The sequence below is a fragment of the Fukomys damarensis genome, unplaced genomic scaffold, assembly GCF_012274545.1.
Source record: "Fukomys damarensis isolate Sample0158 unplaced genomic scaffold, DMR_v1.0_HiC HiC_scaffold_30, whole genome shotgun sequence".
Taxonomy (NCBI): domain Eukaryota; kingdom Metazoa; phylum Chordata; class Mammalia; order Rodentia; family Bathyergidae; genus Fukomys; species Fukomys damarensis.
The window spans coordinates 38,337,028-38,364,638 of NW_022900942.1; the positions used below are offsets into that span (position 1 = coordinate 38,337,028).

Genomic DNA, 27,611 nt, shown 5'->3' on the forward strand with positions numbered 1-27,611 from the left:
CCACTTAAGAGACAGGTCCAAGGGCTGGGTTCGTCCTTTTTCCTACCCCTTTGTATTTCAAAGATATGACTGCCCTCTGGTGGCTAAAATTATGTACGTTGATGCCCATGTCTTTGAAACGTTCAGGCAATGATTGAGACTTGCTTGCTGGTAGGTTTGGTTGCTGAGTTATTTGAGACCAGGGGTGACAAATTGGATAGTCTCTGGTTTTGCTGGCAAAAATACCAGACTTCAGCTGGATACAATGGCACTCAGATGTAATACTACTTACTCTGGCAGCTGAGGTAGGAAGATTTTTTGTTTTACTTTGTTTTTTGAAACAGGCTCTTGCTATGTAATTCAAGATAGGCTTGAAGTCATTATATAGCCCAGGCTGGTTTCAAACTCACAGCAGTCCCCCTGCCTCAGCCTCCCAAGTGCTGGGATTACAGGGATGCACTACCACACCCAACCTAAATTTGAATATTCCAACAATTTTAGTACTAAATGCATACATATGTGTAGTAAATAACATGTATGAGAATGTACAGTTGGTCATTATTTCATGTAGGTAAAAACAGCTATATAGAAATGCTGTAAGATTCCACTTAACATAAAGGTCTAAGGCAAGCTAAATCATCACGTCACAGAAGCTGGGGTATTCATTATTTCAAATCTTTGACTTTAAAACCTTTTCAATTGTTGCAACTCTATATAATTAGCAGAGAATTTTGTGATTAAAAGTAGTTTAGGCTGAGCACAGTGGGGCAGGCTTGCAATCCTAGCACTTGGTAGGTCAAGGCAAGGAGGACTGCAAATTCAAGGCCTGCCTGGGCAAATTAGTAAGACTGTCTCAAAATGATAAAAAATGTTTTTTAAAAATTATTTTGATTTTCTGAGACAGTCTCATTGTGTATTTCAGACTGGCCTTGAACTCACTGTGTAGCCCAGGCTGGCCTGGAACTTGCACTTGCAGCCTTCTGAATTCTGGGACTACAGGAATGTGCCACAATGCCTAGCTCAGAATGAAAAAATTTTTATGGGGTGTGGTGGCCTATACCTGTAATCTCAGCACTTAGGAGAGAAAGGAGTGAGGATTGCAGTGAGTTTGAGGCCAGCCTGGGTTACATAATGAGTTCAAACCCAGCCTGAACAACACAGTGAAACCCTGTCTCAAACAAACAAACAAAGTGGAAAAAAATTTAAAAGACCTAAGGATATGGTTCAGTGGCAGAGAACCTCTGGGTTAGATCCCCAGTACCACTACCAATAACAAAATAGTACTTTGGAGTTTTTATTTGTGTATTTGTTTTTGAGGGGTTGTGGATGTTTGAGCACTGGGCTTTAAGCTACATCCCCAAGTCCCATTCCTGTTTATTAAGGAAGTTTTGTTTGTTTGACTATTTTCATATTTGAAGGGTTTAGGCATCCCCAGTCTGGATTTTTAAAGTTGCTAAATCTAACTAGGGAGATAGAGACTTGTTACAGTCTAGCCAAAAGCAAGTGATGAGCCGGGCGTGGTGGCACACACCTGGAATCCCAGCACTAGGAGGATTGCTGTGAGTTCGAGACCAGCTTGGGCTACATACATACTGAGTTCCAGGTCAGTCTTAACTACATAGTGAGACCCTGTCTCAAAGACAAAAAACAAAACAAAAGCAAGTGATGCATAAGAAAGATCTTTGAGTTGTGAAACAAGTATTCTGGTTATGTCCTGGCTTCCTGGCTGAGTGATCTGGACTTCACTTTATTTCTCTGAGCCTTAGTTTCTTTGCCCATGAGGCTATCTTTTGGATTGGGCAGTCCCACTCTGACAGTCTGTGAGTTGATAAAGTGGCTCTCTGAAGTTGAGGGTAAATGCTTACTTACCTGTACACCCTCACCACCTAACATGTAATGCTTGCTAATTCTTACTAAGACAGAAGTGAGTGGGTAGTGAGGAGAAGGTAGGGCAGCTGGATACCCATTTGACACCTGTGACTACAAGGTGTCTTCAAGGCCTCATTGCGGGGCAGCTTAAGGGCCAGCTCCCATGCTCAGAGTCTGAGCATGCTACAGAAAGTCTGGATCCTGAGGAGGCAGAGAGCACTTCCCCCTCCCAGCACTGTGGAGGAGGCAGGCAGTCAACCCACAACTGCTGCTGCAGAATTTCAAGAACACTGTACGTGTGGGAGCTGGGCACTGCACGATGAGCCTAAAAATACAAACCTGCACAATGTGAGAGGAAGCTGTGCTCGGATCAGAAGGACGTCCGTGCATCATGAAACTAAATAAAGCTGGCAGATTGGCCTCTCTGGGTGGTGTCTCATCCAACCCATGATATCAGCAGTCCAGGCACAGGGCCATAGCCAGCCTGGCGTGAGCCATCTGTCATGTGCTCCTGTGACAATCCACAAGAAAAAGTTCACCTGGCAACCAAACAGGTTCCAAGGACATCCACACACAATTCTCAGTCCACTCAAAATAGCATCAGACATACAGACATATTTTCACATGGAACATCTTTTCATTCATGCTGTATTTTTTTTTTCTCAGTACTGGGGAGTGAGTGCTAAACTACACCCCAATCCCATTTCATTTATTTTGAGATAGGGTCTTACTAAGTTGCCCAGGCTGGCCTCCAACTTGTGATCTTTCTGCCTCAGCCCTGCAATAGCCAGGATTACAGATTTAAGCCATCATCCTGGCTTCATGCTGTACTTCTTATCCAGGATTCAGCTTCACTTGCTTCCTAAGCAGCAGACGCTGTTACAGCTGATTCTGTTCTGCTGGTAACTCGAGCCCCTACCTAGGTCACGGTTCTTAATTTAGTATAGGCAAGGGCAAATCTATTAACACTTCTGCCCCTTCCACTGGGCAGAAGGTTGGGGCAAGGTAGATTGACCCTTTAGGGCATGGGCCTCTGTGTTATGGTTTAAATATGAAGTGTCCCCTAAACAATCATGTATTGAGGGCCTGATCCTAAATGCAGCAATATACAGAGGTAGGGCTTAAAGGGATGATTAGGGCATGATGACATTGGCCTCATCAATGGGTTAATGCACAGATGTCTTCATAGCCACATGGGATACAAGGTGGGGGCCCAGTTGAAGGAAGTAGGTCTCTGCAGTGTGCCTTTAAAGGTCAGATCCCCGTTCCATCCCCAGTATTTTTAAAAAAAAAAAAAAAAAAAAAAAAAAAAAAGAAAGGTCAGATCCCGTCTCCAGCCTTTTCTTCTCTTTCTGACTCTTCTTTTTCCTGTTTCCTGGCTGCCAAGAGGTGAGTATCCTTCCTCTGCCATCCCCTTCTGCCGTGATGTTTTTTGCTTTGGAGGATCCAGTCATGAACTAAAACTGGGTCAGAATAAACCTTTCTTCCATTAAGTTGCTTTTCTGAGGTATTTGGTTACAGCAATGAAAAGCTGATTAATATACTTCACATGCAATGGTCCCTGTTATGCTACCTTAACTAATTCATACAGCTGAATTTTGGGAAGTTTCACAGACATAGCAATAGGGATCTAATGAAACACTAAAAACAAAATGGTCTAAACAAAGTTCCAAAACTGGCTTAAGATACGCAATATATGCTCCTGGATTGGAGAATCAATGGTACAGCTTTGTTCTTTGTTTTTCTTTTTGGTACTTTGGATTGAACTCAGGTTCTTGTGCTTGCAAGGCAAGCAGCAGAACCACTGAGCTAAATCCCCAGCCCTTGGAGAAGCACGAGTAAAGTGCATTATCAAGAAAAATGAAGGAATGTGAGTATGGCTTATAAAAGGTAATACTATTTCAGCAATGTTACATTTCTTGAATTTGATCATTTTACTGTGCTTAAGATGTCTCTATTCTTATGAGATAGATATAGAACTATTTAAAATAGTGATTCTCTGCAGTTAAACATACAGTGCAGGAGCCAGAAGTAGAGACAAAGAGATGCTACCCCTCTCTCATAAATATAAATTTGGCAAGGGGCACAGTTGATAGCAGCTGGAAATAATACTTTGGGGTTTTGTTTGTTTTTGTACCAGGGATCAAACTCAGGTCCTTGTGTTTGCAAGGCAGGCATGGTGCCACTGAACTAAATCCCCGGCCCTCTCTGTATTATTTTTTTATCTTTTGACACTTATTGAAGTTTGTTTTATGGCCTGGAGTAAAGCTATTTTATCCTAGAGAATGCTCTATGTGCACTTGGGAGCTCGTTTGAAGGTTCTAGCAGGGAAGTGCAGCTATTTGTGTACCCTTTACTGAAGAAAGGTCCTCTTTTATTGGGGAAGGTTGTTTCTTTGAACACGCAGCTTTGGGAAGGACACACATGAAGCAATGATAGAGGAAGGGGTCACCCAACTAGACAGGTAGATGAGCCAAATAAACCGCAGCAATCAACATGGTGACAGATGTCACGGCCAGATCATGCTCACATCCCCACACAACTTAAGGATTATTTTGCTGTTGTCGTATGGAGTGTTCTATAAATGTTTGTTAGGTAAAGTTGGTTTATAGTGTTGTCTATTTCCTTGTTGATCTTTTGCCTCGTCCTACCAATTACTGAGAGTGAAGTGTTGACGTCTCCAGCTCTTCTGGTTAAATTGTATTTCTTCATTTTTCTCTTGTTGCTTTATATATTTTGGTGCTTTGATATTAGGGTACTTTATGGGAAAAGTTTGTCAACTCCTCTCCTGGGCTTACTAAATACATCTTTAATTTATCACAGCCTACTTCCAACTAGTATCATTATATCATTTCAGATATATTGTAAGAGATTTCCTTCCATTTTTCTCCTTACCCTTTGTGCTATTTGTCATTCTTAATTTTACATATGTAATAAGCCCTAAAATATATTTTGGGGGCATTATGGTTCAGACCTAGAATGTCCCCCAAAGTCTCAAGGGGGGCATTGAAAACAACTGGATAATGAGGGCACTATATTCATTAGTGACTCGATCCATTGCTGAGTTCACAGCTAAGATGTGCTGTTAGGTTTTGGAGGAGGCATATCACTGGTGGCCTGCCTTTTGAGAGTGTATCTCTTCCCAGCTCCTCCTCTCTTTGCTTCCTGGCTGCCGTGAGGCGAGCAGCTTTCCTCCACTATGCCCTTCCAACATGATGTTTCTGCCTTGGTGCCAGCCAAGTGTGGACTGAGTACCCTGAACTGTAAGCCAAATTAAACCTCTCTTCAAGCTGTAGGTGTTAGATACTGCGTCCTCACAGTGAGAAAGCTGACTAAAATTGACAGGGTCTTAATATGTAGTCTGGGGAAGCCTTACACTCATTATGTAGTGCAGACCTGCCTCAAACTCATGATCCTCTTGCCTCAGCTCACAAGTGCTGGAATTACAGGTATATACCACCACATTCAGCTCATTATTATTTTTGCTTCAAACAACGAGTTATCTCTTAAGCACATTTTTTGAATAAGAAAAATTATATCTGCCCATATTTTCATTTGGGGGGTTTCATTATTCCTTTGCATAGACTCACACTTCTTTTATTATTTTCCTTATGTCCTTGATGTGTGTGTATAGAACAGGCCTGTGAACAGTGAATTCTCCCAGGTTTGCTGGACTAAAATACTTTTCCCTTTATTTTTGCTGGCTATTTTGTTGGGTAAAAAATTCTAGGCTGAGACATAGAAAATCTATTTAATAAAAAAATAACAGAAAACTTCCCAAATCTTAGGAAAGATATAGATGTCCAGGTATCAGAGGCATTTAGAGGGACAGGGGTGTAGCTCAGTGGTGCCTCACCTCCCTTGCAACCCCAACAAGAATGAACAGAGGGCTGGGGATTAGCTCAGTGGTTCTGCCAAATGCCTCGCAAGCACAAGGTCCCGAGTTTGATTCCCAGTACAAAAAAAGGAATGACCAGAAAAGAACCTCTCCATATCACATTATAGTTAAAATGCCAAAGTACAGAATAAGGAAAGAATAGTGAATGCTGCAAATCAGTTACAGAGGCAAAAACATCAGTAACTTCATGTCTCTGCAGAAACCCTAAAGGCCAGAAGGGCCTGGAAAGATGTATTTTCTAAAAGAAAGTAACTGTCAACCTAGATTACTATATCCAGCAAAGCTACCCTCCAAACTGAAGAATTAAAGATCCTCTGAGATCAGGGGCCAGGGATTTAGCTCAGTGGTTTGGTGGTCTGCCTTGCAAGCGCAAGGACCCGAGTTCAATCCCTGGTACCAAAAAAAAAAAAAAAAAAAAAAAAAAAAAAAAAGATCCTCTGAGATAAACATACCAAGGAAATCCTTACCACTAAGCCAGCAGTGCAGAAGATACTTAAAGGAATCCTATACATGGAAAAGGAAGAACGGTTGTTTTTTGTTGTTGCTGTTTTTCTGTGTGTGTGTGTGTGTGTGTGTGTGTGTGTGTATTTTGTTTTTTTTCTTTGAGACAGGGTCTCACTATGTAGTTCTCAGGCTGGCCTTAAACTACTATGTACCCCAGGCTGGCCTCAAACTTGCAGTGATCCTCCTGCCTCAGCCTCCTGAGTGCTGGGATTACTTACAGGCATGCACCAGCACTCCTGGCAAGGCAAGTTACTGAGAAATACGAAAGAATCAAATATAAGAAAATGAATAAAATGTCAGGAATTAACATATACTTTCCTAAACTAACTCTGGATGTAAATGGTCTTAATTCTCCAATTAAAAGACACAGACTGGCAGATTGGATTAAAAAACAAGACCCAACTATTTGCTCCCTGCAAGAAACACATCTCAGCAGAATTAAGGATTTAGCTCAGTGTTTCAGCCGCCTACCTCAAAAGCGCAAGGTCATGCGTTCAATCCCTGGTACCAAACAAACAAATAAAACAATAAATATATATGTAAGAAAAATATCTCACTAGCAAAGACATACAGGGCAGTGGGGTAGCACATGCCTGTAGTTTTAGCACTTCAGAGGCTGAGGCAGGAGGAACGCCATGAGTTCAAGGCTAGCCTGGTCTACACAGTGAATTCAAAGCCAGCCTGAACTACATGGCAAGACCCCGTCTTGAAAAACCAAGAAACAAAGACATACCAAGAATGAAAATGAAAGGATAGAAAACAATATTGCTTATTTTTTGTTTTTTGAAACAGGGTCTCACTATGTAGTTGAGACTGACCTGGAACTCATTATATAGCCCAGGGTGGTCTCGAACTCACAGCAATCCTCCTGTCTCAGCCTCCCAAATGCTGGGATTACAGGTGTGCGCCACCAAACCTGGTGAAAACAATATTGCATGTAAATGAAATCCAAAAGCAAGCACAGTCAAATCTGACAAAGCAGATTTCAAGATAAAATTATTAAAGTTGAACAAAGGCCACTACATATTGGTAAAGGAAACATTCTATCAAGAAGATATTACAGCTGGGAGTGGTGACACATACCTGTAATCCCAGCACTTGGGGGGCTGAGGCTGGAGGATCTTTTTGAGTTCAAGACCAGCCTGGGCTGCATAGTGAGTTCCAGGTCAGTCTCAACTATACAGTAAGACCCTGTCTCAAAAAATCAACAAAAACAACAACAACAACAACAAAAAACCCCAGATATTACAATTTAAATACACACGTGTACACACACACACACACACACACACACACACACCTGACACAGGTATACCATTTTCATAAAACAAACAACATAAAGGAACCCAACATAAAGATCCCAGTACAATAATAGTGGGTGACTTCATTATTCCACTTTCAACAACAAATATGTCAAGTAGGACCGCCCCCCAGAATCAAAAGAGAAACATCAGAGCTAAACTACCCATAAATCAAATGAATCTACAGAACATTTCATCCAACAACTAAACAACTACAGAATACACATTCTTCTCAGCACCTAGAGGAACATTTGGAATAAGGAAAAATTGAAAACATCTTCTCTCAAATCAGGAACCAGGCAAGGAGGTCCATTCCCATCACTCTTACCCAATGTAATTCTTGAAATTTTAGCTAAAGCAATTAAGCAAGACAAACAAAAATTAAAAGGGATACAATCAGGAAAGGAAGAAATCAAATTACCTTTGTGTGTAGACAATATGATACTATATTTAGAAGATGCTAAAAACTACCAAAAGACTTTTAGAGCTGATAAATGAATTTAGCAATGCAGCAGGATACAAAGTCAACATTAAAAAAAAAAAAAAAAAAAAGCAATAGCTTCATCAGTAATGGACTAGCTCAGAAAGAAATCAGGAAAACAATTTCACAATAGCTTCCAATAAAATAAAATTCCTAGGGATCTATCTAACCAAGGAAGTAAAAGACCTCCATAATAAAAACAACACTGAATAAAGAAATCAAAGACACCAAAAGATGAAAAGACCTCCTATGTTCATGACTGGCAGAATTAATATCGTCATCATGGCTATATTACTAAAAGCGATCCACAGATTCAATGTAATCCACACCAAAATACCAATGACATCCTTCACGGAACTAGGAAACAAAAAATCCAAAAATTCATATGGAAACACAATAGACCCAAAATAGCCAAAGAAATACAAAGTGAAAAGAGCAAGTCTGAAAGAATCACAATGCCCAATCTCAAATTATACTACAAAGCTAACAAAGGCAGCATGATACTGACACAAAAATAGATTATCTAGACCTATGGGACAGAATAAAGGACACAGAAACAAACCCAAGCAACCAAAGCCATCTGATTCTGGACAAAAAAAAAGCCAAAAATATGTGTTGAAGATAGCTTCTTTAACAAATGGTGCTGGGAAAATTGGGTATCTATTTGCAGAAGCTTGAAATTAGATCCCTCTCTCTCACCCTGTACAAAAATCAATTCAAAATGGACCAAATGCCTAGTTATAAGACCTGAAACTTTGAAACAGAAAAGCACAGGGGAAACATTTGAAGCCATAGGTACAAAGACTTCTGGAATAGGGCTCCAGCAGCACAAGAAGTAATAGCAAGAAACAACAAATGGAATTACATCAAATTAAAAAGCTTCTGCACAGGGATGGGGATGTAGCTCAGTGGCATAGCACCTGCCTAACAACTGTGAGGCCCTGAGTTTGATTCCCGGTACCAAAAAAAGTTTCTGCATAGCAAGGGGAACAACCAACACAGGGAACAGACAGCTACAAAATGGGAAAAATCTTGACCAGCTACTCTTCTGACAGAAGATTAATATCTGGAATACATAAAGAATTTAGAAAACAACACCCCTACCCCCCAAAAATCAAATAGCCCAAATGAACCAAACAGGCAATACTCAACAGAAATACAAAAGGCCAAGTACATGAAAAAAATGTTCAACATTGATTGTTAGCCTCAAGACTACACAGATACTATCTCATCCCAGCAATAAAAGGTACTGTCAAGAACACAGGGCCAGAGACTTAGCTTAATGGTTCCACTGCCTGCCTAGAAAGCCAAAGGTCCTAAGTTCAATCCCTGGTACCAAAAAAAATAAAAATAAAAAATACAAAAACCAGCTGGGTGTGGTGGCACATGCCTGTCATCTCAGCCCTCAGCAGGCTGAAGGAGGAGGATTGCCACAAGTTTAAGGCCAGCCTAGGTAACATAGTGAGACTGTCTCAAAAAACCCAAAAACAACAAAAAAACCCAAACCAGAAACATTAAGAGAGAGAAAGGATAGAAGGATATGTATGGACCAGCTCCCCACCATGAATGTAATCATTATGTACTACAAATAAGTATTAATAAAACCTTTTTACAAATACAAAACAATAAATGCTGGCAAGGGTGTAGAGGGTGGGGAGGAATCCTTTTACACTGCTGTGGTAATGTAAATTAGTATAGACACTATGGAATCAGTACGGAGGTTCCTCAAGAAACTAGAGAGCTAACACTTGGCTGTACCACTCTCTGGCATATATGCAAAGCATTTAAAGTCAGCATGCCACGGGGATACTGCATACTTATGTTTATTGTGGTGGAACCCACAGCAGGCAATATACAGACCCAGCTCTGGTGCCTACCAACAGATGAATGGGTAAAGAAAATGGTATATATACATAATGGAATATTATTCAGCCACAAGGAACAACGGAATTCTGTATTGTGCAAGAAGATGGATGGTTCTAGAGACTTATCAGGCTGAGAAATAAGCCAGACTCAGAAAGACAAATATTGCATGTTATTCCTAATAGGTGAAATCTAAAAAAAAGATGACAAGAAAGTAGAAGGGAGTCTATTATTAGTTAAGAGGAAGAGAACAAGACAAATAGGGTGTAAGGGAAGGTAACAGAGCGGGGGAAGGACACGAGCAAAATAAATATTAATCTCCCCAGTGTGAAAAACAGGGGAGAGGGTGAACAGGGGGTGGGGGTGGTGAGAGAGGCTGTGTGAAAATGATCAGTGTGTTATTTGAATATAAGATTCCATCAAAATGAAACCCATTAATCTGTATAACCAATTAAAAAAAGAATTTAAAAATTTCTAGGCTGATACAAAATATCTGTCAGTACATTCACCAGCAGTTTCTACTTCCTATTTTTTTTTTTTTTGGTACCAGGGACTGAATTGGGACCTTGTGCTTACAAGGCAGGTGGTACTACTGAGCTAAATCCCTGTCACCTGCAGTTTTTGGTAAGTCTGATATATTTTTTTTTGACTCTGTATTATTTTTTCTAATACTGGGTACTGAACCCAACACCTCTGCACTGAACTACATCCTCAACCCTTTTTGTTTTTATTTTAGCCCTTTTATTTTGAGACAGGCTCTTGCTAAGTGGCAAGTAGCCTGGCTAGGCTCAAATTTGTAATCTTCCTGCCAGCCTCCAGAGTGCTAGTTTTATAGGTGTATACTACCATGCCTGGCTAGATGATCTTTAAAAAACAAGAGTATTTTTTAATTGTGCAGTATAAGACTTTAAAAATCAAAGCACAAACAGGTATATAGTAAAAAAATCTCTCTTGCTTCTTCCCTGTACACTTTTCATGTCCCTTGATTTTATTTACAGAAGATTATGCCATGAAGTAATTTTTAGTATTTCAAAATATTAAAATAATTCAATCAGTTCATTTATGGCTCCTGGGTTTTGGTCATGTTTCTGACTCTTATGATTATTTTAAAAGTATAACATTAAAACTCTTCTATGAAGCTGGGTGTGGTGGCGCATGCCTGTAATCCCAGCACCTGGGAGGCTGAGAAAGGAGGACCGCTGTGAGTTCGAGACCAGCCTGGGCTACACAGTGAGTTCCAGGTCAGTCTCAACTACATAGTGAGACCCTGTCTCCACCTCCCCCCAAAAAAAAACTTCTATGATTTCTTTAGCATTTATTTTTTAAATTTTTTATATTTAGATCTTTGATCCTTTGGATTATCCTAAGATATGAAGTATGGATCTAGCATCTAGCACTATAGGTAGAATTACCCACCTTTCTATTCCTGATTTAAAAGGTCATTTTCTCATACACTAAATTCCTGCATATATTAACATTTGGAGGCAAGCAGGTGAGCTGATCGGAAAGAACAACACCGAGTCCCCGGAGAAAGGAGAGTGGAAGAAACAGGGCAGGAACTGCACAACCTTCCCTTTTCACTTTAGCTGACTGAGTGTATATGTGACAGCCATGACAATGTTCCCCACTACAGATGCTGAGAGACTTTGTTTGTTCTGAGACAGGCATCACTGTGTAGTCTGCCATGTGTTTGAACCTGAAGGATTCTGAAGTGCCCACACAGAAAATCCAACAGGCCCAGCTTTAGAAAATGCTTTTTAATACGAAAATTGTATCTGGGCACAAAAATGCAATGTATAACTCGGGACCATTATTCTGTTAACAGGACATTACTATTTCAACTAAGAACAGAAATTTCGTTAAGGTATGCCAAGCAGATTAAAAAACCCCGTAAAGTTCTATTTAACTTATTTTGCTAAGGAAAAACATATTTGTTCGGCTCTGGTCACAGTTCCATCATGTCTACCTTCTTTGAAAGTTCGGTCTCAATGGTATCCTAAATAGAGAAAGAAATAGTAAGGATATAAAACAGATGCTATAATATTGAATGCTATTTAAAATAAGGGAAACAAAAAGAAAAACATTAGAACAGAAATTTTTTAATACCATTACAAATATCAAATATGCTTTAAACATTCTCTTGAATTTGGGATCCTCTTGCCTCAGCCTCCCCAGTGGGAACACTACAGGCATGAGCCACCACTCCTGGTTTTTTCCCTTGCTTTAGACCCTCTTCTTCCCTCCAATTCCTCTCAAAAGTTTTCAGACTCTTCACTGATTCTAATAAACACCCAAAGGAGGGGAAAAATCTACAAATAAATCAATGCAGTGATATATAAATAGATTTTTCTAACGTTTACTCCTGTTTCTACATCTCTCACATAACTGCTTTTCTATTCTCATTACTACTATTTTTATGACTATTTTTTGTTTTCTGAGACAGGGTCTCAATATGTAGTTCAGGCTAGCCTTGAACTCACAGTGATCCTCCTGCCTCAGCCTCCCAAGTGCTAGAATCATAGGCATGCACCACCACACTTGGCTCTTACAACTTTCTGTCTGGCCTAAATAGGCTAACTTGTGTTTGCAATTTTCTCTTGCCTCCTCCAATCTGCCTTTCACACTGGTTATTAATCTTCCTAAAGCTTGGGCCTAACCAAAATCTATAGCTCTGATCACATTTCTCTTGACCTTAAAAACAAGGAAATACACAGCAACTTTTACTGGTCCCTTACAGCCTCCAAGTTCAACCCTCATTATATTTAGGACCTTTTATATCATAAACCAATTTATTTCTATCAGTCCTATCTTAGGATGTGTGTTCCTGAGCTGCAGCTCATCACTTGCCACAGTTCAGAACAATCTTTCATTCCTCGTCTCTTATGCCTTTGCCAATTCTTTTTCTTTTAAAGGAGTCTTGCTAGGCTGGCCTCAAACTCATGTTTTCAAGTGATCCCCTCACCTCAGCCTCTGGAAGAGCAAGAAGATGTCACTGTGAGCCACTGCAACCAGTCTGCTCACCTACCTGCTTCCCTCCCTTTCTGGGGTGCTGCAGATCAAACCCAGACCCTGCAATGAGCCACACTTCCAGACCCGCCTTTGCTAATACTGTGTGTGTGAGGTGTAGAGGGTTGAAGCCAGGAGCTTTGCACTGAGCTAGGTCCCAGCTCAGTCTTTAATAGTGTGACAGGGTCTCACTATACTCACTAAGCTGCTCAGGCTAGGCTCAAACTTGTGAGCCTCTCCCTCAGTCTTTCACAGTACTGGGATTACGGATGTGTAACACCATGCCTTGCTGCTCATTCTTTTTTGCCTAGAATATTTATTATCTCAACCCCTTTTTCCTACTTGGGAAATTTATGTAAAATCTTAAAGACATGAAACAGCACTAAAATTGCATGGAGATATACCCCAAAAAGTATTAAACAGTGCATGGGAAGGATGCAAGGCAACTTTGGCTCTGTGGTTTATTGTTGTTTGTTTTGTTTCGGAGACAGGGTCTCACTATGCAGTTGAGACTGCCCTGGAACTCACTATGTAGCCCAGGCTGGTCTCAAAATCACAGCAATCCTCTTGCCTCAGCCTCCCGAGTGCTGGGATTATAGGCGTGCGCCACCATGCCTGGCTGGGTCTGTAGCTTATAACTGAAGAAGAAAGATGGAGAATGAAAAAGGCTTTAGCTAGATCAGCATTTATTCATTCTTCTGATTTTTGTTTTTGTTTGAGATAGGATCTCATTGTGTAGTTCAGGCTGGCCTTGAACTCATTATATAGCCCAGGCCAGCCTCAAACTTGTGGCAATCCTCCTGCTTCAGCCTCCCAAGTACTTTGATTCATGCACGCACAACTACACTGGCTGTTTCATTTCTTTTAAAAAATATAAAGAAGCTGGACATGGTAGTGCACGCCTATAATCCCAGCACCTGAGGGGCCAGGAGGATCAATGTGAATTAGAGGCCAGCCTGGGCTACATAGTTGAGTTCAAGGACAGCCTGAACTATACAAACAAAAAACAAGAAATAAATAATATATAAAAATAAATAAATACAAATATGAAGAAGAAATGGGAACTACTTACTAATTCTCTCTTAGCTTCTTCAATTTTCACTTGTGCAAGAGATGGATTCTTTTAAAGAAAAACATAAGGAAAAGTTACAGTGCTTCAGTTCAGATTCAAAGGAGGAAAAAACATACTATAATCCCTTTCACAAAATTTAATCTTGGAAACAGCCCAAATGCTCATGAACTGATGAATAGATAAAGAAGATGTGTTTTTTCATATAACTCTGTCATGAAGAATGGTGAGTTTATCGCTTCTCGGCCTTTTGGCTAAGAGCAAGTGAAGAATGGTGAGCTTGAGACATTTATAGCTAAATGGATGCACCCTGAGACCACAGTTTGAAATAAGGACTAAAATGTATAACAGATATTGAGAAATGGGAAGAAAATGTTCAAATGGGAAGGGGAATAAGGGGAGAGAAAGGAAGGAAAGGACAAGAAAAAAGTAAAAATAGAAGGGAAAAAATGGAAACAAAAGTTTAGTATAAAGGAGGGGAGGGGGAAATGGGAAAAAAATAAGAGGCAGGATATATCATGTAAAGGTGCAAATTTCCTGTGATGAGTGTTATCATTATATATCTCTAAAATGTACCAATAGATGTTTTGTTTGAAAAAAATTTTTAATTATGGAAAACAGTAAATAGCCAAAATTTCACAATAGTGAAATTCACCGATTTTAAATCGTTGGACATGAACCCACAATTTTTATGATCATTTATTGCCTTTGTGGAAAGTTAGAGACAATACTTTAAAATTAATTCCATAAAAATAATTACCGGCATTAAGTCTAAGTAGGACTCCAGTTTTCTCTTCAAAGGTATAGTCTGTTGTTTTAGCTCTGCCAGTTTCTGGGAGTGAAAAAAACATCACAGAGTAAGACACAGTCATAGTGCAGTTAAGGAGTGCTCATTTCCTGCCAGGCACTGTAGCACGCTCCTCGAATCCCATCACTCAGAGGCGGAGGCAAGAGAATAACAGGTTTGAGCCCATCCTCAGAAACTCAATGAGACCTGTCTCAAACTAAAACATGAAAAAAGGCTGGGGGTAAAACTCAGCATGAAGGTCTTAGGTTTAATGCTCGGTAGTGAAACAAAACTCCCCCTCACTTCTGAAATAAATACAATAAAGCATTAATATAAGGATTTTGTTGTTTTTGAGACAGGTCTCCCTACGTTGCCATGTAGCCCAGGCTGGTCTCAAACTTGCCATTCTTCAGCCCAAACCTCCTGAGTGCTGAGGTTACAGGTGTGTGCTACTGTGCCCAGCAGTTTTAGGACGTGTTATTTTATTTATTTATTTTTTGCGATGCTGGGGATTAAACCCAGGGCCTCATGCATGTTAGCAAGCACTCTACCACTCACCTACATCCCAACCCAAGGATATTTTTTATTTTATTTTTTTGTTTGTTTGTTCTTTGTTTTTTTGAGGCAGGGTCTCACTATGTAGTTGAGACTGACCTGGGAGTCACTATGTAGCCCAGGCTGGTCTCAAACTCACAGCGATCCTCCTGCCTCAGCTTCCTGAGTGCTGGGATTACAGGCATACGCCACCACGCCCGGCTTTATTTTATTTTTGATACCAGGGATCAAACTCAGGACCTTGAGTTTGCGAGGCAGGCAGTGGCATCACTGAGCTAAATCCCCGACCCACCAAGGATTTTTTAAGAAGGTATCAAACAACTTCAAAAAGATAAGTTTACTTCCAATGAAAATAATACTTATGTTTACAATGGGAAAGCTATATTCTCATTTACTAAGAATAAGACTGATGTAATCTGTCTAGATACAAAAGAATGTGATTACAAATTTTTCAGAATATAAAGGAACAACTAGAGTTTCAAATACATATTTATGAATTGTCAACTTTCTATTGAAAACTGTAAATACAAAAAAAAAAAAAAAAAAAAAAACAAAAAAAACAAAAACCAAAACCCTGAAGAATAATAAAATAGGGCCAAGAATTTCACTCAGTGGCACTGCACCTGCCTCGCAAATACAAGGTCCCCAGTTTGATCCCCACTGCTGAAAACATAAAATAAAATAATAATAATGAAATAGCCAGACGTGGTGGCTCATGCCTGCAATCCCAACACCTGTGAGGCTGAAGCAGGACTGCCACAAGTTCAAGGCCAGCCTGGGCTACATAGTGACAGCCCGTCTTAAAAAAAAAATAAAAAAAGAATAAAATAAAATAAAGGGCTGGGTATGGTGGCACATGCCTATTATTCAGCACTCGGGAGGCTGAGACAGGAGGATCTGCATAAATTGGAGGCCAGCCTGGGCTACAGAGTGAGTTCAGGGACAGCCTGAACTACATAGTGACATCCTGTCTCAAAAAGCAAAACGAAACAACAATAATAAAGACAGAGGTAGTGGTATGTGGTTGTAATCCCAGCATTAAGGGAAGCTGAAGCAGAACGATGACAAGTTCAAGTCCTATCTGGGCAATTTAGTCTCAAAAAAAGAAAAAGAAAAAGGGGGGTGAGGCAAGGATGCAGCTTAGGGGTAGAGCAGCACCCCTGGATTCAATCTCTAGTGCTGCAAAAAAAGTAAACAAATAAAATAAAATGAAGTAGAATACAATAAGCTGGATGTGGTGGTGAGCCCCTGTAGTCCTAGTTACTCAGGAGGCTGAGGCAGGAGGATAGCAAGACCAGACTTAGCAACACAGCAAGATCCTGTCTCAAAATTAACAAAAAGAATAAAAAAAGAAATAAAAACCTTTTGTTTCTCGTTGTTATCACCAGAATAGATAAAATTCATACAACCTGAAAACCTAGAATTGAATTTGGAAACTCCAGGAATTTTGGGCCTTCTACTTCTACTGTACGATGAAAGAGAAGAGGAGCTCCTAAATGGTTAGCACAGAGATACTCAAGTGTTTGAGAAATAAGTCAACTATATATTACTGATTCTAGCAAAAAGTTTCTAGCCTACAACAACACATAAAGGAGGGCAAACAAATGAAGGTTATATATACAGTTAAACGGACAATAAAGACACAGATAATAGTAAACATAAAGTACAAAAATAGGGCCAGAAATAGGCTGGCACTGTGGTGAAGCATTTGCATAGCATGTGCGAGGCCCTGGTTCTATCCTCAGCATGGGAGGAAAAGAAATCAAGCCGATATGCATAAAGGTCACAAAGGAAAAAAAGAAGAAAAAGCAGATTGTGGGCTAATAGTTTTTTTTTTTTGTACTGGGGATCGAACTTAGGACCTTGCCCTTGCGAGGCAGGAGGCGGTACCACTGAACTAAATCCCCAGCCCTGGACTAATAGTTTAAAGAAAATTAAGTGAGGTTGAAATAAGCGCTACGGTTTGAATGTCCTCCCCCAAAATCATTGAAATGTAACTGGTACTGTACAGTAATAACAGGTGGACTCTAGTCCAGAGTGGTCAGGCACAGGCTCCATGAACAGGTGGGAGTTGGCTGCTTCCACTCCCTGACTGCCTTGTGCTCATTTGCCATTTCCACCAGGTTACAACATAGCAGAAGACCCTTGACAAATGCAGTCTCGATCTTAAGACTTCTAGCCAAACACACATATCTACTGTTTTTAAGTAGACATGTGGCACTGTGTTAGAGTAGCAGAAAAGAGACTAAGACAGGCTCACCTCTGACAGTGCTACTAGTGACTGATGAGACAGAGAAGCATCCATGCCTCTAGCTGAAAGCTGCTCCTATAATTACAAAAAGTGTTCAGTTAGGAAGTTACTTTATTTATTTATTTTTTGGGGTACCAGGGATTGAACTCAGGTCCTTGCGCTTGCGAGGCAGGCGGTGGAACCACTGAGCTAAATCTCCAGCCCAGGAAGTTACTTTAAAAATGACTATCATTAAATATTTTCAACATGTAATATATTAAAAGTAGCTTACCAATCTGATGAAAAATTATACATGGATCTAGGCCCTTTTACGTTATCTGTGAATCCTTCCTGCACTCACACATTGTGCTAAGATTGTGCTAAAATGGGTGCAGAGCTTAAGGGCCTGAGCGTCAGAGCCTGAATGCCTGACTTGGAGTCTGAATCTGCAGCTAAGTAGTTATATAACCTTGGGCAAGTTACTTATCCACTCCGTAGTTCCCTCTTCTGTGCAAGAGACTAATAATGCTGCCTAGTTGTGAGAATAAAGGTCAAAAAGATTTTTATGTTCTGCCCTTCATACACACCTCTGCAGCTCTGATTCCAAATCTGAATTCCTCTGCCTTTGCCTTCAGGAAGTCCATGTTCTGAAGACGACTGTCAACTTTGGCCTTTTCAGCAGACAGATGGAGCTCTGCCTTCTTAAGATCTCTTTAAAAAGTAAAATCAAAAGCACTTTCTCTTCCTCCTCAGTAAAATTATTATAAAAAAGAAACCACTACATTTTAATACTGGCTTAGTGAACGGTAGATAACCTACTTGCTGAATTCTCTACCACAAAGTTTATAACCCGGTCTACCATGCAGTCTTCAGGTTATTTCCCTCTGTGTTCCCATGTGGGATTCATCTTAAGGAGTAATTTAAGATAATTTTAATAGAAAATTTTTACTAGTATTGTTTGAGATACACAATGAATATGTCCATCATGAGATAACTGGTACATACACATATACGTATCACATTTTGATCCTTTTTATTTCCTTTTCTCCTTCCCTCCTCCAAATCCCCTTGTCTCCACAAAGTCTATCTCCCTATTCTATCATCTTTTTTTTAGTAAATTAATATATTCTAAAAGCAAATCTGAAATATGAGGTCCCAAAGGCCTCCTAAATGTGACATGGCACAGTGCCCTGTACATGTATTTTTCATATTTGAATAAATTTACACCACAACAAATTACTAGTGCATTTATATATCCTTATTCACTGGCCTGAATTTCTGGAGCAATGTGGACCAAAAGGCGGGCCCCAGTATCAAAGAGGGATATCAGAGCTTTAAGTCAAAAAGTGCAACAAAATACTAGGTGAGCCAGTTTCAGTGGCACACACCTACAGAATCCCAGCTATGCGGGAGACTAGGAGGATCATAAGTTTGATCCCAGCCTGAGTATCTTAGGGACTCAGCAAGACCCTGTCTCCACAAATAAATAAACAAAAAAGGACTGGGCATGTAGCTCAGCTTAGCATGTGCAAGTGCCCCAGGTTCCAGCCCCAGTATTACAAAGTAAAGACAAAAACACAATACAAATGTACTAAGTTGTATAAAGTGGTGAAAATATTTACCCAACCATTCCTTACTTCCACTCAGGTCATTTTCTTCTTAAAAAATGTCTTACGGGCCAAGTGTTATGGGGCACGCCTGTAATCCCAACTGCAGGAGACTGAGGCAGGAAGACTAATGTGAGTTTGAAGCCAGCCTAAATTCAAGGCCAGTCTAGATTATATAGAGAGACCTGTCTCAAAAAAGTCTAAAAAAAAAAGAGCTGGGGATTTAGCTCAGTGGGGCTGCCATCTACTTCACAAGCACAAGGTCCCCGGTATTGCAAAAAAAAAAAAAATATATATATAGATCCTACCTTCTTTGTTTTAAAAAATCATATCTACTGCCAACATTTTATAAGTCTGACAATCTTACCCCCTGGGTAACAGGGATTGAACTCAAGACCTTGTGCTTACAAGGCAGGCACAGTGCCATTGAGCTAAATCAATGAAAATAATGTAACACTGTCTTTATAATGAAAACTGCCACCATTTTCAACTCACTCTCGCAGGCATTTTTCTAATACTAGAGTTGCTGTCAGGTTTTTTTCAAGTTTTCCCAGTTGAAGCTGGAGTTCTTCACTTTTGGATTTGGTACGAAAAAGATCAGAGGTCAAATCATTCACTGCAGGAATAAAACTAAAAGAAGAATCTGGTTACATATGTGAATTAAGGGCAATGATTATAATTATTAGTTACATCCATAAGTAGACACTCATATAATCACCGTTTCATACCTTTATGCATTTTTTACATGCTGTTTCCATCTCTTGAAATGTCCTTCAACTGTCAAAGTTTCATTTGTCCTTCAATATTCAGTTAAGATGTATCCCGGTCTTGAATTTGCTGTGTGTGTGGGTGGGTGGGTGGCACTGGGGATTGAACCCAAGTCCTTCACAGTGAGCTACACCCCCGGCCTTTTACATTTTTGAAAACTTTGAGATAGGGTCTCACTAAGTTGTTAAATTGCCCAGGCTGGGCTTAAACTTGGGATCCTACCTCAGCTTCTTTGAGTGCTAGGGTCACAGGGGTATGTCACCATACCTGGCTATATTCACTACTTTTTTCTCTGTGCTCCCAGCTACTGCTTATATATTCTTGTACTACTATAGCTGTCACATATATAATAGAGTTTTACACGTCCATCTCCCTCATCTGAGAGTTCAAAGACATTGTTTTTTTTTTTGTTGTTTTTTGTTTTGGTACCGGTGATCAAACTTGGGTCCTTGTGCTTGTAAGGCAGGCGCAAGAACCACTGAGCTAAATCCCCGGCCCTGGGATTAATTTTTCTTGAAGGCAGTTACTGTTCTATTTACTCTGCTTTCCAAGGGTTCACATATCTCACCTACAACTGGTGTCCGCCGATTTGACTTAAGGTAATTAAGAAAACATCTGTGTTGCTGCGGATTTAGCTCAATGGTGCTGCCGCCTACCTTACAAGCGCAAGGTCCCAAGTTCGATCCCCAATACCAAAAAAACCCCATCCGTACAGTTCTCAAGTGAAGTTGCACTGGTAGTCCTAATTACCACCAGTGACAATCACATGGACTTGGGAGCCAGATTGAGTTAGCATTCCAACTGTACCGTTCACTAGTTGGAGAAGTTACTTAACACCCTTTCTGTGGTTCAGTTTCCTTTTATGGTCGTTGAGAGAACCATGCCATTATACAAATGAAGTGTCTAGCACAAAGAATGAAGGTCCCTACCCTAATCTACCCAACAGGGTAGGACATCACTAGAATTCACCATGCTAAATTAGATGAGTTAGCCCACTGCTTTTCTTATTGTTTATAGGAATCAATGTAAGCAATACCTTCTCTTTTTCCAAATATAAATGACAACCAATCTTCACAACCTAATCCTGAAAGAAAACTCTAAAAAATTAATCAATACCACATCTATCTGAATTAATCTTACTAGCAAAAAGAAGGGATAAATTAAAGTTCAGTGCTTTTGCATTTATCATTGTTTCTGTACAGAATTACCTTGAGAATAACAAGTACTTAGGTCAATACCTTATAGCAAATATGACTACAGAAATTTAAAATGTCACCATAATTACCTTGCTAGTGAGGTATCCTTTGTTTCAAGGGCCATTGCGCTGTCAACCAAAGCATTCAGATACATAGAACCAGTGCTAGACAGATTTGCAGGGGAAAAGTTCACACTCTCCACGAGGAGGTCTTGAAGATGCTTGGCTGAAAAGAAAAGAATTTCATGGTGACTAAGAATGTTTGTCTGTTTTTTAAACTTCTAATATCTTTCATGATATACAACTCATACCATAAAATCTATGTACCTTAGGCACACAACTGAATGACTCAGTATATTCAAGGGTTTATATCCACCATCAAATCTACCTTTTTCTTTTGGTTTTTTAAATTCTTTCTTTCTTTCATTTTTTTTTTTTGGGAGACAGGGTCTCACTATGCAGTTCAGACTGCCCTGGAACTCATTATGTAGCCCAGGCTGGTCTCAAACTCATGGTGATTCTTCTGGCTCAGCCTCCCAAGCGCTGGGATTACAGGCATGCGCCAATATGTCTGGCTCCATCATCAAATATGTTGTGCAACATTTGCATCACTCCAAAAAAGGAAATCCCACATTCCTTAGTCAACATTTCCAACCTTCTAACCCACAAAGCCCTAGCAATCACTTTTTCTCATTTGCCCAGTCTAAGGTTGAGTTTGTAATCCTCCTAATTCAGGTCCCTAGAAAGGTGGGATTACAGGTGTGTGTACCATGCCCAGGTTCTCAACTCTGTGTTCACTTTTTATTTTGAGACACTAAGTCACTAAATTATCTATTCTGGCCTTGAACTTACCATCTGCCTGCCTTAGCCTCCCAAAATTCTGGGATTATAGGTACACACCATCATACCAGCTTTAAATTTAACTCTAACATTTAGGCTTTGGATTCATTTTGAGTTAATTCTTATATATGGTGTGAGGTAGAATCAAAGTACTATTTCTTCTTCTTCTGTGGTACTGGGGATCAAACCCAGGGCCTTTGCACTGAGCTACATCCCAAGCCAAGTCTCCCTTTCCTTTTTGAGACAGGGTTTTGCTAAATTCCCCAGGCTGGGCTTGAACTCGAGGTTCTTCTGCCTCTGCCTCCCAAAGTACTGGGAGGTATGTGCTACCATGCCCAGTCCAAATTCTTATACATGTGGATATTCAACTTTCCAGCACCCACAACAAAGCAGGAGGGATCACAATCTCAGACTGCAGGCTCTATTACAAAGTTACAGTGAGGAAAACTGCATGGTACTGGCACAAAAAGACATGCCAATCAATGGAACACCACAGACAATATAGAAACAGTCCTTGGCGTATTGAGCCAGCTGATCTTTGACAAAGGGGCTAAAACATAGGGCTCTTTAATAAATGATACTGAGAAAACTGATTCTCAACATACAGAAGAAAAAATGTAGAACTGTTATTTTTCACCTTGTACTAAAATAATTCAAAATGAATCAAAGACCTAGATATTAAAAGGAAACAATAGCCTGGAACATGAAATGGTGAAGTGCTTGAAGATACAGGCATATGCAATAACTTTCTGAACAAAAAATAATACCAAGAACCAACAAGTGGGATTATATAAAATAAAAAAGCTGTACATCAAAGGGAACTACTGAGTGAAAAACCAAGAGAATGGGAAAAATTTTTGCCAGCTACTGCTTTGACAGGGGAATAGTACCCCGAACATACAAAGAACTGTAGAAAAGATTAGACCCCCTATGAAAGACTCAATCAAAAAACAGGCAACTGAAATGAACAGATACTTCTCATAAGAAAGAGTACAAATGGCCAAAAAGAAAAAAATGCTCAGGGGAGTGGTAGTGCACATCTGTAATCCCAGCACTTGGGAGGCTGAGGTGGAAGGATCACTGCAAGTTGGAGGCCAGCCTGGGCTATGTACAGTAAGTCTGGCCAGGCTGAATTACAGAGCAAGACTGTCTCAAAAAACAAACACATGGGGCTGGGGATTTAGCTCAGTGGTCCTGCCGCCTGCCTAGCAAGTGCAAGGTCGAAAGTTCTATCCCCATCCCTGTACCAAAAACAAACAAACAAAAAAGAAACAAACACAAAAAAGAAAGAGTTCAGTATCTTTGGCTATTCAAGAAATGCATGTAAAGACAACACTGAGATTCCATCTTATTCCAGGGAGAATGGCCAGCATCAAGAATACAAAAACAAGCCGGAAAAATGAGAACCAAGACCTGTCATGTAAAGGTACAAGATCCCAATAATGAAAGTAATTGTACTGTATACCTAAAATGTACCAATAAACTCAATAAAAAACAAAAACAAGGCTGGGCCTGGTGGTGCACACCTGTAATCGCAGTACTCAGGAGGTTGAGGCAGGAGGATCACTGTGAGTTCGAGACCAGCCTGGGCTACATAGTGAGTTCCAGGGCAGTCTCAACTACATAGTGAGACCCTATCTCAAAAAAACAAAACAAAACAAAAAAGAATCCAAAACAACAAATACTATAGAGGTTGTGGGGAAAGAGGAACACTTCTACACTGCTGGTGGGAATGTAAATTAGTACAATCACTGTGGAAATCAATATGGAGATTCTTCAAAAAACTAGAAATAGAAATTCCATTCAACCGAGCTATATCCTTTCTAGATATCTCAAGAGTTTAAAGACATCATATTACAATGGTATGCACATCCATGTTTATAGAGCATAATCCTGCCAAATCTTGGAAGTTGCCTATATGTTCATCAACAGATGAGCAGATAAAGAAAATATGGTATTCATGCACAATGGAGTATTACTCAACCATAAAGATAAAATTGAGCCATTTTTAGGAAAATGGATGCACCTCGAGAATAAAACGCTAGTAAAATAAATCAGACACAATGGTTAAAATGTCACATGGTTTCTCTAAGAAACCCAAAGTAAAGTAATTTAAAGAGTAAAATAAAAAAAAATTTAAAAAGTAAAATAGAAGATTATAGGAAACAGGCAGATGCTTTGCAGATAGGAAGTGGATCTAGTGAGGGAGGTAAAGAGAAGGGAGAAAAGGGATGGGAGAGTATGAAGGATTAAGATGCAATAATGAGTATGTACCAACTCCCCACAATAAATGCATCTATTGCAAATATACTAATAAAAAATATTTTTTTAATGAAAGCAAGGCCTGGGGTGATATAGGCAAGAGCTCAATGGTGTAACACTTGTAGAATCTGTAAGGACCTGGATTATCTACATGTAGAAGAAAAGCTTATGACTAAGGCTAGAAACAGACCTAACAAACAGAAGGAAAAAAACCATAAAGCATCTTGTGTGTGAAGCTAAGTTCAGGATTCTTTGTGTGTATGTGGTTCTGGGATTGAACCCATGGACTCCTACATGCTAGGTATGCCCTCTGCCACTGAGCTACAACCCCAGACCATATTTTTTATTTTGAGATCCTGTCTTACTAGATTGCAAGGGCTGGCCTGGCACTTTCAGTTGATCCTCCTTCATTAGACTGGAGTAGCTGGGATTACAGGCATGTATCACCCTGTCTGGCTAGACTTGTATCTTTTAGGGCTATTTTGCTATCAGAGCACCAGTAAAATATTTATTACAGCTGTGCATGATAGCACACAACTATAATCCCAGCTACCAGGCAGGCTAAACTAGGAGAAATGAAATTGAAGGCCAACCAGGGCAAATTAGGAAGACTGGGTCTCAAAATAAAAAGGGCTGGGATGTAGCTCAGTGCTCCCTCAGTTTGAACCACAGAACTGTAGAAATATTTTAAAAATATTTCTATAATAAAATTAATGATTTGAAAAGTTAATGCTAACAGAATGGAAGATAAATCTAGGTAAAATAAAGAAGCAAAGTAAGTATTCCACACTGTTATATACCTTAGTGTTATAAAATGTGGATTTTTTTTTGTTGTTGTTGTTGTTCCGGAGATTGAACTCAGGATCTTATGCTTGCAAGCGGGTGGTACCACCGAACTAAATCCCCAGTCCATGGCTACTTACATTTAGTATCTCATGCAAAACTCCAGATTTAGAGGCTGAGGCAGGAAGATGGAAAGTTCGAGGCCAACCTGGGAAACTCAGGGAAAACTTGTCTCAAAAAATAAAAAAGGCTGGCTGGGCATGGTGGCACACGCCTGTAACCCCGGCACTTGGGAGGCTGAGGCAGGAGGATCGCTATGAGTTCGAGACCAGCCTGGGCTACAGAGTGAGTTCCAGGTCAGTCTCAACTACATAGTGAGATCCTGTCTAAAAAACCAAAATAAATAAATAAAAAATAAAAAAGGCTGAGGCTGTAACTCAGCTGTAGCATGTCCTGTAGCATCCACAGCATGGCAAAAACAAAACTAAAAAAACACGCTAGCCTTAAATCTCACCTTCTGACTCATATTCGTTTGCTTTTTGTTTCAAGTCCTCTATTACTAGGCAGGCGTCCCTGTCCCGGTCCCGGTTGCGTTCTGCAAGGTGATATAAAATCTCTGTGGTCCGTGAGTTCACCTCATACTGTGGAATCGGATGATCTCCAAATATTTTTTTCAACCACTCAGCAACCTAACCATTAAAAAGAAGACAAATATTATAGGCCTTGTTTTAGTGTTATGTTATTTATTGTTGTTACGTTAATGACTTGTTGGGACCATGCCAAAGAAAAGTAAACTAAATGATTTCTGTATTCTGGCATTCTACTTCACATCTTCTTTAGGGAGTCATTTGATAACAAGAAATACAAACTAAGCAAGCATAATGAATAATAGTATAAAAGCCAAAATTACCAGAGAACAGCCCATTCTTTTTTTAAAGCTAAAAAAGCGGTATAGGGTAAAAACATGCCTCAGTTGGAAAACCTTTAAAGCTCAGTACGTAGATGTGACAGCATTATAGGCCCCAGAGCTGGGCTGCAGCTCGGGTGTGAAGCTTCTAGTAGGAAGCAGCCAATCAAGGTGGCTTTGCATTTAAAGTCGCATCGCAGCGCGGTCCTAGGTTTCAGTCGCTGGCTGAGTCGCAGCAAGGGAAGAGCGGGGAAGGGATTCAAACGCACTTTTCAGGGGAGTTCGAGGATGGCGAAGGACATATAGAAGAAGGGAGAAGAAGAGGGGCTTAGGGTGCACGGGAGAACCACCGCTTAAGCAACTGTGTCAAAAGTGCGGCTTCCAAGAGGCCGCAAAGCCCCGCTCCCGACCCCATCACCTGAGACTCTTTCTCCTCCCGCGCCTCCATAGCCACTGCTCCCGCCACTTCCGCGAAACGCCTCACGGGAGAAACGCCCGGCTCGCTGGAGAGCCCCGCCCCTCACTGGCCCAGGATTTCTGGGAATTGTGGTTTTTCCGACTCCAGGTCACTTAGACCTTGGACAAGGCTGATCCAGCCTCTCTTATGGCTTTCCTGTTCTCTCTGCTTCTGTGGTATAATCTCCTAGACGAGAAAGAGAGCTACTCGAACCAGGCTGTTTCTCCTTGTTTATGTATGTGTTTTATGTCTTGCTTGAATCAACTTTTTAAAAAAAAAATACCTAAAACTTTGGGGTTTTGGTTAGCAGACATTTGGGTTTCTTCCACATTGACTGCATAAATTTAAATTTAAAAAATTCTACATTGGCACTAACAGCTGTAGCAATCTTAACCTTGTCTACTAATGAGTAGCTAAATGTGCACAAAAAGATTTTAAAGCAGCATCTACTAGGACAGTCGCTGCTGCTCAACCATTATTCTATTCATTTCTTGGCTTCCCTAAAGTTCTCCTTCCTCCGTCACTGTTTGTTTATTTTTGGTTTGGTTTTTTTTTTTTGTGACAAGGTCTCACTACATAGTAGGCTGGCCTTGAACTCACTATGTAGCCCAGGCTGTCCTCAAACTCACGGTGATCCTCCTGCTTTAGCTTCCCAAGTACTGAGGTTACAGGCGTCTGCCACCACGCCTGGCTTCATCACTTTGTGTTTAACACTATAAGAGGTTGTGTAATTTTCTATCTGCTTTTACATTTTTGTGCTCGCGCTCGTGTGTGTGTGTGTGTGTGTGTGTGTGTGTGTGTGTACACACACGGTGCTGGGGATTGAACTCAGGGACTTCATACTGAGCTACAACACCTCAACCCTTTTGTTGATTTTGAGAGTCACACTAAAGTTAAGTTGCCCAAGCTGGGCTCAAACTTCTGATCCTCCTGCCTCAGCCTCCCGAGATTACAGGTATGTGCCCCCAAGCCCGGCTGCCCCTTATCTCGACGCAGGTTAAGAGGTGGGAGAGCGACGTGCGGATTAGCTCGCTGTCTAAGGGACGCTACGGAGGGGGCCGCCCAGGGGGAAGGCTGTTGCCACACCATTGTTACAGCACCATAGTTTAGCACCACTGTCACTACAGATCCTTCTGCAGGTCCAGCCAGTAGCGCCGGCACGCGCTGACGCCCAGTTCACCTTGCTTGGTGAGGTCCTGGTACCCGCTTTTCGCAGCTTCCGCTACTCACGTGATCGCGGGGGCAATCAC

At 40.5% G+C, this 27,611-nt stretch overlaps 1 protein-coding gene across 2 annotated transcripts; it reads right to left on the bottom strand.

Moving 5' to 3' along the window:
• Positions 1-11,653: 11,653 nt before the first annotated feature.
• Positions 11,654-27,534, bottom strand: Haus1 (HAUS augmin like complex subunit 1). 2 transcript variants are annotated; one of them, XM_010637389.2, is made up of 9 exons: positions 27,462-27,534; positions 25,512-25,686; positions 21,203-21,338; positions 19,645-19,779; positions 18,130-18,253; positions 17,573-17,638; positions 14,731-14,802; positions 13,974-14,021; positions 11,654-11,891 (listed from the first exon to the last, which is right to left on the bottom strand). In XM_010637389.2, the coding sequence occupies exons 1-9, from the start codon at positions 27,462-27,464 to the stop codon at positions 11,841-11,843; spliced, it is 810 nt and encodes a 269-aa protein (XP_010635691.1). In that variant the 5' UTR covers positions 27,465-27,534; the 3' UTR covers positions 11,654-11,840. The 2 variants fall into 2 exon arrangements, with proteins under 2 accessions (XP_010635691.1, XP_010635690.1); XM_010637388.3 differs by lacking the exon at positions 27,462-27,534 and adding an exon at positions 26,323-26,919.
• Positions 27,535-27,611: the final 77 nt, after the last annotated feature.